General features: G+C 42.5%; 1 protein-coding gene across 1 annotated transcript; it reads right to left on the bottom strand.

Moving 5' to 3' along the window:
* Window positions 1-771: 771 nt before the first annotated feature.
* Window positions 772-6,903, bottom strand: LOC124182564 (facilitated trehalose transporter Tret1-like). Its single transcript, XM_046570002.1, has 2 exons — window positions 6,153-6,903; window positions 772-3,249 (listed from the first exon to the last, which is right to left on the bottom strand). Exons 1-2 carry the CDS (start codon window positions 6,340-6,342, stop codon window positions 1,907-1,909), a joined length of 1,533 nt encoding a protein of 510 aa, XP_046425958.1. The 5' UTR covers window positions 6,343-6,903; the 3' UTR covers window positions 772-1,906.
* Between the last annotated feature and the right edge of the window lie 4,338 nt (window positions 6,904-11,241).

Genomic DNA, 11,241 nt, shown 5'->3' with positions numbered 1-11,241 from the left:
TACTTATTACCTTTTCTCGCTACGATTAATATTTCATCCACGTCGTGGCGACGATCGTGACGCTGTGACTTTGCTTATACCTACTCTACTAATTAATACATCCGCGGAAGTATAACCTGATTGTATTGACCGTTCGGTTAACAAGAAGTAAATAAGTCGATTAGGTCTGCGTGAAACGGAAAGGGAACACGGTGAAATCGTTTTTTCTTTATTTTATTTTTTTTTAATTGTCGACTGCCTACACGGCCAAACGAACGACAATGCAGGAAATTATACGGTACAATACAAGCATTGGAGCAATTAAACGAGAGAGGGATACAAATTATTCAATAATCGATATCGATCTTTAAGTAATCTATTGATTAATTCAACTCGCTTTATTCCTTTTTTTTTGCACTCGAAGCTATTAATGCATGATGTGATTAACAATAACGAATAGATGTACATAATACGAAATCGATATATATATAGGTCACATTATTCTATCACTAGGTGACGACGTCGCGACGTGACGTCGAGGCTAAGCTGGCTATTGCGGATGTCCCACGCTACCGGAAGTACTTATATACCCGACCTCTCTATTGGACCGTTACGATCGTAATTGTACATAGAATACTGACAAGGTAAGGTTCGATTGTGGAAATCGGTTGTTTTTTTTTCGACTAAGTAATTAAACTAACTGGATAGAAAAGAAGAGAAAGAGAAAGAACGAGCGAAAGGTGAAGGAATTTGAAAAAGGAAGTGAGTAAGGAATTTAAAGCAAACGCAATCTAACATCTCAACTGTTTATTATCTGCATAAAACCAATTTCGTAGTGTTTTTTTTACATAATTTTCATATGTGTGTAATACGCTAAGGTCGTAGAATATTTTTATCAATTACTAATAAAATTACACTTTTCAAATTCATATTTGAAACGATCGTAATATCCGTTTACGCACAACATGCGTATTTCTCAAGAAGCCTTGATTGTATTCAACCAGAAGCCATTCTGCTTACTCTTATTATTCGTTCCTTCGATTTTACAAATTTACTCTCAGTTTTAATAATATGGAAGGAGAAATATTTTCTAGAAGTAATAATTCGATGGAAGTGCATTTTTCATTCTGCAGCCTGTGCCAGAAAAAGCATTGCACTGAAGAAAACTTCCTGTGCTGACAAACTTGACCTTGACTTTTTCAACTTCAACGTCAACTTCGACTTCGGCTGTACTAGCAACGAAAAAACAAACATCACGTTGAGCTGTACAATGAAAAGTACGCACCCTCAAATAATACGTGATTATTAAAAGCACGTTACGTAGAAGAATTGTATGAAAAGACTCGGCAGAATCGTGGGTCGAGTCAAAAAGCGACAGTGAGAAGATAACAGTAAAGCTCTTCTTCCGGAAATGCATCGAAAGAAACAAAAGAATGTGATAAGAATAGCGAATGCTGTCTTTATCTTGATTTACTGCTGGAACATGGTGTTTCGAAATAGAACGAGTCATGGAACAGCATTGCAATAGCTCGGAATGGTCTTCTCAATGAAAAAAAGTCTTTTCTTGTAAGTAGGGAGAAGAAAACTGTTCCACTATCATCCAAATCGAAGCATAAGCATCGTGCCGAAGGATGAAAAATGACAAATGAAAAACTAATTATTTGGGAACAAAGACTAGATCTGGGCAGTTAATCCTCTCGGCGAGGTCGACGATCTACGGGATCCACAATCGTCAGTCTTCGGTATCCGCCTCGTCACCGATTTCTCCGTGCCCTAAATCGGCCCTCGAATTAATCCCGAAGGACAGTTGTCGAGAAAGTAAGGCCGCATTCTACTCACCCACCCCGGAAGTACCTGACGCGTGGAAAACACTTCGGGGTGCGCGAGCTCGCGAGATCATCTCCATCGGGCTGCTCCGCTTGCGTTTTCAAGGCCCAGGAAGGATCTTCGCGGGGGGATTGAGCTCCCTCTGAATTTCCTCAAGGGTCTTGCCCTTGGTCTCGGGCGATATCCAGAACACGAAGAGCGTGCCGGCCGCGCAGCATACGGAGAATATCCAGAATGTCGTGTGGATTCCGGCAACCGAATTCAGCGACTGGTATCCAAGCCCTACTATGAAGGCGAAGAACGAGCCCACGATTATCCCACATGCGACCGCGGGGCCCTTGACGTTCGTGGGAAACAGCTCTCCGAGCAGGACGTACGGCAGCGTTCCGATACCGAGGGCGACCATAACCTCGTAGGTGATCAGCGCCACTATCGGCAGCCAAGTGAACGACGATACGTCCGCTTGGGCCTCGTACTTCAAGTAGAAGAAAAGACCCTCAACTCCGAGCGCCAGCGCCGCGGTGATGCCCGATGCCATCATCAACGGTCGCCGTCCCAGTCGGTCGACCAGACCGGCTGCTATTACGCCGGCGACCAGCTGCGCCCCCCCGAGGACGATGACGGCCTCACTGGGCGCGAGTGACGAGCCACTGTGGCTGAATATCTCCTGCGTGTAAGCGACGATCGCCATGTGACCGGAGAACTGCTGCGTGGCCTTGAGGCCCAAGAGGATCAAGAGGGCGCGACGGTTGCCGCGAGTCCCAACGAGCTCGAAGAGCGCGTTGCGCGTCGATCGCTGACCCTCGATCACAGCCTCTTTCATGGACGCTACGTCTGCGCGGACGCTTTCGGGCTTGACTACTCGACGCAGCCGCATGAGGGCGCGCTCGGCCTCCGCGTCTCGGCCCTTTATGAGGAAGAAGTACGGGGTCTCGGGCATGAAGACGAAGGTTGCTACGAAGGTCAGCGGGACGACCATCGAGACCAGGTTCAGCTGCCAGTAGGGGAGGTAGGCGCCGACCGCTGTGACGAAGAGAGTTCCAACGTTCGTCGACATCTTCAGGAACGTTCCCAGCGCACCACGGATGTTTTTGTCCGCTATTTCACCAAGGTATATCACAGCCACGTTGTAAATACCGCCGTGACCGATGCCCGCGACGAAACGGGCCACGTACAAGGTTATCACGCTCTTCGCGGCCACCACCAGACCCCAACCGGCTAGTTGCGGAAGCGCGAATGCCAACAGGGAGAACTTTCGGCCCAGGCGATCGACGCACGCTCCACTTATGAATGAGGCCAGAATTCCGCCGAGGGTGTACAACGATGCTACCCAGGCACCCTCACCCTTAGTCACTGGGAACTCGGAGTCCGGGCCCGTAAGGTATGGTAGTGCTGGTGACGTCCAGCCAAGGTGACCTCCGCATGCCATCACTCCTAAGCAAGCTGGAACCAGAACATATAATAAGATCTTAGGGATCGTTTGAAGAGGGTGATGAAGAGAACTTACTTTAAAAATGGATACCTGATTTTGAATGATGTTTGTCCTGGTGTAGATTGTTAGTTTAGTGAAGAAGGTCAAAAAAGTTACTGAAAGTTGTAGAAAAGACGAAGAACAAGGTGAAGAATTGAATATTTTTTTACACTTATGTGACAGTTTGGAACAGAATACTGTTCTAAAATAATGATTAAGAAGTAATGAAAAAAGCACATTTCTCGGCTGAGGTTACACTAGTTTAGATTTGGTTCAAAATTTGTAAATTGTTGAAAAAGAAGATGCAGTATATTTTTTAAAGGTGTAAAACGCTGAAAACAACTAGTAGAATGAAGTGAATCTGAAAGTGAGCTATTTGACATATTGATTTTTAAAGTGTGATAGTTTAAAAAAATAAACTCCGTGGATTGTTCCAACAAACAAGGAAACAATGGTTAAGAAGAAGCAGAAGAGGAAGAAGAATATTCTAGAGTTCTACTTCGAAATCAGTAAATGATGAATTGAAAACAGGATACAGAAGACAATGAAGAGCGGTTTTGAAAGGTATGAATAACTACTAAAAACTTTGAAGTAGATTTTGAAGCATGACAGCATACCGTCGTAGTATGTATCCAACATTGGAAGCTCATTCGATAATCATATATCCGAAATTGAAATATAAATTATTAAAGTTGAAATGGTGATTCAAATCTGGAACTGCAACGACACAATTAAGAACATAACACATACTGGACTTCCAAACAAACAACTAGACGCCTTTTTCATGATTCGCGTGACACTGCATGGTCTACATTGTAAAATAATTGATAATTGCTAGGTTAACCACACAGCGAAGAGGGCAAGCTGCATTTTCTGAAGATTACGTAACGCCTGTATGCATGTCACGAATGTAAGTGCTCATCATGAACGTGAAGCAGATGAATGCCCTTCACGACTGCGCTAAAAACGGGTTGCGCAACTGCTGATTGGCATCGCTTTGCACCGACATGATTTTCTGTGAAGAATGGGCTGCAGTAGCTAGTCGACTATTGTGCTATCGATGTACCACCTATCAGTTTTTTTATTTGTTTTTTTTTTCATCTAAAACTAACAAAATGGGAAACCCAACCGGCGCTGATTGTCGGCGGACTTAAAGCCGCCGCAAGTTGATTTTAGTTCTTTGTTTTGGTTGAATCGGTCAATCGGAAGTTGGGAGGATTAAATGGCATTCATTTTCACCGAGTAATTTCCGTCTTGGTTATAAGAGAAAGCGCCTAAAGTGCGCTGCGTTTTATGTATGCGCTGTGTATATTTACACTGTAATAATAATGATAATGATGATATTCCGTAATAACAACGGCCGTAACCTCCGACGATCACGATTGTCTTTATACCGATTCGAAAGCCGCAGGTTTTCGCCTCCTCTATTCAGACAGCGCATAAGAAAGAAGGAGCCGTTAAACGGGTCAATTTATAGACTGGAATCAGTGCAAGTTGTTTGCCACGGCTATTATACATAACACTTTCAGCTTTTTTCAGATTAAGATCCTGTACAATTTTTTGATGTCGTGAAATGAACCGATTTCAATAATCGATCAATGTTTCGAACTCGCAATGATTTGCATTATTCGAACCCTAGACGCGTCGCGAGGCTAAAGGAAGTCTGGCGAGTACTTTTAGTGCCATTCACGTCTGGCGTTTAACGATTAAGGCAGTGACGCACGTCCTTCGGTTCAGCCCGGAGTGTCTCGACGTTTCTTGGCTTCCGGATGAAGTGCAAACACGAATTTGTAAGCGATGTATCTAATCGAATTTTTATATTTCAGGAAGATGTCCGAGCCCAAGAAACCCCGGAACCGGAACACTGGGCATGGAACCGATTGCGCAACCGGGTTGTAGCCGCTGCCCATAGCTGGCAGACTGAAAATCGGGTCACCGGTACAAACATGCTGGCTAGAATATCTCGGCCACGCATTCATGCCAACGCGTAACTGCCACCGCAATTACACTTGCAGTTTTCACACCTGTGCCAATTAATTCATTACGGTTCAACCGGTTCATCGGACATGCGTTTGCATTACTTCAGAGACGACTCGGCTTGAGATTACTGTGGAGACACTCTGTCTGACAGCTTTCTAACACTCTCAGCTCCGGGTCTCCGACAAAGAGAGGAAGGTGGTGGCGTGACTCCACCGTACCTAAATTCTGGAGTAATGGCGTGAAATCAGGTGGACGGGCTGGAAAGGAAGTCGTTCCGACAATTACCGGTTATTAGCGCCAAGCTTAGCGCAGAAGCGACAATGTCCATACTTCGTCTCACGCTATGCGCGATTCTCGCGATTGGAAAAACTCTGCTCTCTGATCTCTAAAGCGGTTCAATCCTTGATTTAGGAATCTGCAGGTGCACCGAAGGCTGAGGATTTAGTCCATGGCCGGGTCGTCCTGGACTGGAGGATGCGGACTGGGCTCGGTGCTCGTTTTGGAGATAGTCTAGGTGCTCTTTCGCTTACCCGCTCTACTGCAACCACATCCGCAAATTTTTAACGCCACATACGGACAACCGGCCTTTCTCGCACCAAGGGCACCTGATCAATCATGCCCGTTCCATTTTGCGGACTACTGTCGCTAGTCAAGGCTGAACGCTCTACAGTTTTTTTTTTACAGGTTCTTCAGGCTGGCGCAACGAGGGCGAACCGAGTTCGTGATTTTTAAAATCAGGAACTGAATTTATTCTTTCTCAAAATGATAAGGACTGTGTGAAGTTTTTTTTCTCTCTCTCTCTTTTTGAGGAAGCACAACAAAATTATTCTAATCCACACCGGCTATTCGATGGTTTCAGAAACACCAATGATGTATAACATTTTTTCACACTCACCGCTTACTGCTGCCGTGAACTGGAGCCACTGACTGCCGCGTTCCCTCGGGACTTCCTGGCTCTCCATTTCCTGCAGCTTTTTGGCATCCGTGTCTCGGTTGCCTGCGGCCTTCGGAGTCCCGGAATCATCTTCCGGAGTCGCGGAAGCCGCGGTACTGATCCTCCAGCAAGAAAATATCTTCAGATGCATGGTTGGTTCGTGTGCTTAGTTTTCTTCTCTTATCAGCGATAAATGAAAGGAATCGACACAGCAATAGTGAGAAACTGCAAAAGATCGGTATGAATATTCTCTGGATTCGAGGGCACGTTCCGTTGACCTTCGACGGTAACCGAACTCGATACGTCGTTGACCGGTATTTTTGATAAACTATCTTTATCCAAAGATCGGCAACAGCTTTGCTAGAGATTTCTATACGAAAAAATCTGACGTTCACAGTTGTAACTCGACGATCGGCTTTTCGATTCCGTGGGTCAAGATTCTTTTTTACTTTATTTTTATTTTAAAACCGAATTTGGCGGCTGCTACCGGCACGTGGTGCCGAACTGAACCGATCTGGGGTTCGACCGAGCCTTTAAAGCCGATTGAGTGGTGATAGGTGAAAGAGGTGGGGGGGGATGAGGGGTGGTGACTCGCGATTGTCGAGACCCGCGGAACCATGCGATGACCCTAACCGTGGAGTGCGCGACAGCCTCGCCCGATACGCCCCCCACCCTGTCTTACCGATAAATCGCAGACATTCCGGCAGCGCCGCACGGCGATCGCGCAATGTGTACATTGCTCCTTGTGTATGTACCTGACCGACCGCAGGGCCCTCCCATATCCCCCCCTGCCGATTCCACATCCGCGACAGTCTCTTCGCCAACGAGACCAGGTGGCTCTTATCGCCGATCTATTGTTGCAGGTCACTTTAACAGCAAAAATGCGGAACGCACCGAGTAACCACGTGTTTATTGTTCATCACACCTATAGCCGGTGTTCGTTAGATCACGTGATACACTTCGTAACACACTCCGATGGTACGGTCACGCATTCCGATCTAAGTGTCCGAGATATCTGTCGATAACGGAATTTTAATAGTGGATGTACGAATCGGCGCGAGTACCGATCCTTACAGTATTATTGATTAACCCATTTTCACACCCGTCTCACTTCTCAGTTACACCTATTTCTCTATTGCTTATTCTATGACTCTCTTAGCCTGCTAACGTTGGTTGATTGGCACACGATTTTTAGCACCTCGATTTATCTTTAGGTGATGGCGGTCAATATTTTCTTTTCTCTCTCTCTCTCTCTCTTTCTTTCTTTCTCTCTCCTCTTCTCAAACACGGTAATTCATTTTGTATACGTTGTTATTGGCATCCGATTTTGTGCACCTATCTTGCCTCACGATTTAAACTATTTTTCACATCGCTATACTTTGTGATCGGCAAGCAGTTATCTTTGACCCGATTGCGATCATTTCTATATCTTTTATATTTCTCCACTATATTCGGTTTTAAATACGTGCGTGATCGTGAATTTTCAACCGATTTGTCATGCATATCTGATCATCTCTGTGCTTTCCGATTATTCTATTTTATTATCCTTCCCATTCGGACACATTTCAGTGTAAAAAAGATTTGAACCGGTTTCCATTATCGATATTTTCCTCCTTTACCGATTTCTGTAACCGATTTCAAACGCCTTTGACCTATGATCGTTAGCAAACGGTCCAGACGGATGAGCCCTGTTCACTCGATAAAAATAAACATTAATTTCGCATACCGATCGATCGGAGTGGGTGGAGATCAGATTTTTTCGACTTGTTTTTGCAGTAAAATTTTTTTCACCACTTATTCCTCACGTTCTTTTTTTTTAAGCCGTGTTCTCGTCATAATTACACGCAGGCACGACGTAGGAAGACGCGCACGTGTGCTTGCAGTGGATGTGTGTAACGTGTGTGATACGATCGTTCGGAGATCACTTTTATCATCAGATCATCAATTATGTTGCGGTCACCCATGCGTGCGCAATATAACCACACATCGTCGCTCCGGTCCAGTGTGTGTAGTTTAAACGACAACGGGCTTCATCTAAATACCATATCGTTATGTCAGAACTGCATTCCGATCCCCCGGCATTCACGTGATGTCGAACGTGTTCGACCGATCTTTCCATGCTTTTTACTTATTTATTCATTTATCTATCTCGTCGTCATTATCATTCTCGTGTTTATTGTTTCTCATTATTATTCAGCCCGGTCAATCACGGTAAGTGCTGATTAAGCGATCTTCGGCTGTTTGATTCCTCCCATAATATATTTATTTTTCTTTCTTGTCAGCCTCACTTTGTCTCATTCTCGAGTCTTCGATTTCGACTTTGTATTTTACGCATGAAAATAAATCGTATACAATCACGAGGAAGAGACGAGAACGAAGTGATTCTATCTTACAATCAATAATAATCGTGATACGAGTATATAATTGACGCCAGTAGAGCAGAAGTCGAAAGAAATTGGGGGTGGAATATATTCAATTTTCAATTGAGTATTGATGTAACTTTTCCAGGTCCTCTAATTTTCTTCCTTAAAAATATTGCCTAAAGAATCCAAGTATTCATGGGGCAATCGCAATTGCAAAGTAATGAATTTTGTTCTCGAGTCGGTGTACAGAATTTTTTTATTATGCATTATGTAACGAGACAACTTATACTGCACGTATACAATTATCGTTTTCACACCGTACGCGCGAAGCTTTATATTGTACGATATTGCCAAATGTGAAATACGCAGTGTTATATGATACCCACATACCGTGCAGGTTACGATGCGTTGTGTAATTCTTCGCGTATAATAAACGCTGTGTATAGATTAAACACACTGATTAAAGCATATAAATAAAGCGATCTCGATAAATTCCCATTCAATTACTCTACTTTACACCGACTTGTTATTGAACCGGTTTTTTTGTATTTTCATTCTCGTCGTTATTTTTTGTTTCACAGCGGAGGAGGAACATTAAATTGCCAAACAGATTGGAAAATAACGGCAAACCGCAAGAATTTTTTTTTTTTTAATCTTCCACCATGCCATAGTTTAATCTATAAAGTTTCTTTAGACATTGACGATCGTTTAATCGTTCAATTTTATTGAATATTTTATTTCTTCTCTTTATTCGCCGAATATTTTTATTACCCGCGAATTCTTTCCCCCTCTTAAAATCGCTTGAATAACAAGAGAGGTGGAGAAAAATCTGAGATAAAAATCAGAGTCGATAAAAATCACCTGACGGGTAAAGAAAACAAGAATACGGAATTCGAAAATCGCTAATAAAGGTTTGAATCTACGCACGGTTTTCGGTCCTGTCACGTATCTCGCGATAAATAGTTTCTGTATGCACAGTGTAACACATAATAGTTACGGTATAGAGACAGACCCGCAAACGCGAGTTCTTAACATTGTGCTCGAAGGTCATACGTGACCTGCGATCACTGCCTACAGGCCATAAGTTTCCGCGTTTTAACCGCCGGCGAAACCGGAAATCCGAAGTACGAACCTTCCCGCACGCATACGGTCAATTCCACAAAAATTCTCAGACTCGAATTTTAAAAAATTTCCGTTTAACTCTTCAATTTTTATCACATTCAACAGGTAATTCCAGCAGATTAAATAAGATCACGTTATTTCACCGGACAAATCGCAAGTTTTGAAATTACCTCGAAAGCATGTATAGCAAAATGGACGTAGATTATTGAAATTTGAGATCTGCAAAAGAAGATCGTCTTTTTACTCAAAACTGACAACGAGTCTGACGAGTATTTCTACGTTTGCGAAAAAATTATTTGTATGATTTTCGAGTGTCGTGAAACCGACGCTACAAATCGTTTACTAGGAATTGTCAGAATCAACCGTACGCGTAACAACCGTGATAGTTTGTATTTCTGAAACTCTTTAGGGAATTTGACCCCGTTTCCAGGCCGTAAAGAGCTGCGTTCTCAATCTCTGTGTAAATTATATTTACTCATTTTTACGTATCGTATTATCAGATCGCATATTCAAAGAGTGTCGAGTGCGCGTTTATATAAATTTATACACACATATACATGTATATATAATATCATTATCGTACGTAATAATCGCGGCGCGAGGTCTGGTTTTACGTAGGTCTGTATAGGAGTACGTAACCGGCTTACAAATCGTCGATTAAAGACTCGACATCAACGCGGAGACTTTAATTCGACACGCGCAGACGATTTAAGGGCATCTCGAATAGTCTGACATCGAAAATGCAGATTCGGTCACGTCATAATTATTTTTTTTTAGAGGTGGAACATTTTTGACATCATCGAAAAAATTCAACGTCACTCAAAAGGGTTAAATCTCTTTGAAAATAATTTTTTTGCCTTCATCGTCACTCCTGATTAACTTCGATTAAACAGAACCAATCTACAATTTTTCGTCAACATTACTCGCTTTCATAAATGCAGGCGCATTGTGATAATTTTTTTTCTACACGGGGAACATTTCTCCATATGTTCAACTTTTTTGAAAATAGTTTTTTTGTGACCATCATCACCCCTGCTCAACTTCAATTGAATAGAAACAAATGAGTTCTCAATTTTTTCGTCAATACTACTTTGTCTCACGAATTCAGTCGAGTTGTAATTACTTTTTTTTTTTTTTTTGATTTCGGTAAGAATTTTTCTACATTGATGACGAAAGTCTCCAAGTATAATTAGAAAAGTTGAGATGTTGTGAAATTGTTTTTCTTTTTTTGTTTTTGGATCAATAGTCATCACTGATTGAGGGTAATTAAATAGAAACAAACGAATTTCTCATTTTCTAAGTGTAATCTCGTAATTTCTGTGGAATTGTGAGTTGACTGTCAAGTTGATTTGAATGTTCAGGCCATTGTCACTCATTGCGAAATCAGCTTCTTTTTACGTTGATAATTTACGTAAGAAACTTCGATGAAACTTTCTTCGGACTGAATTATTTCCAGAAAATTGCAATTTTTTTCTCTAAAGCGTTGGAGTATTTTATTGTAAAATAGAAATTTTCTATTCAATCTTCTTTTGGTTTTACGATGAAAGCGTGTTTTTTTTTTTTTT

Source organism: Neodiprion fabricii, chromosome 5 (genome assembly GCF_021155785.1).
Source record: "Neodiprion fabricii isolate iyNeoFabr1 chromosome 5, iyNeoFabr1.1, whole genome shotgun sequence".
NCBI classification, from domain to species: Eukaryota; Metazoa; Arthropoda; class Insecta; order Hymenoptera; family Diprionidae; genus Neodiprion; species Neodiprion fabricii.
This window is presented reverse-complemented; position numbering and strand designations above follow the sequence as displayed.

Bases quoted from the DNA above. Each gene is read 5' to 3' on its own strand.
- LOC124182564 (XM_046570002.1), bottom strand. From the start codon at position 6,342: ATGCATCTGAAGATATTTTCTTGCTGGAGGATCAGTACCGCGGCTTCC. The intron at 3,250-6,152 runs GTGAGTGTGAAA...TTCTGGTTCCAG, and splicing joins GTTCACGGCAGCAGTAAGCG to CTTGCTTAGGAGTGATGGCA.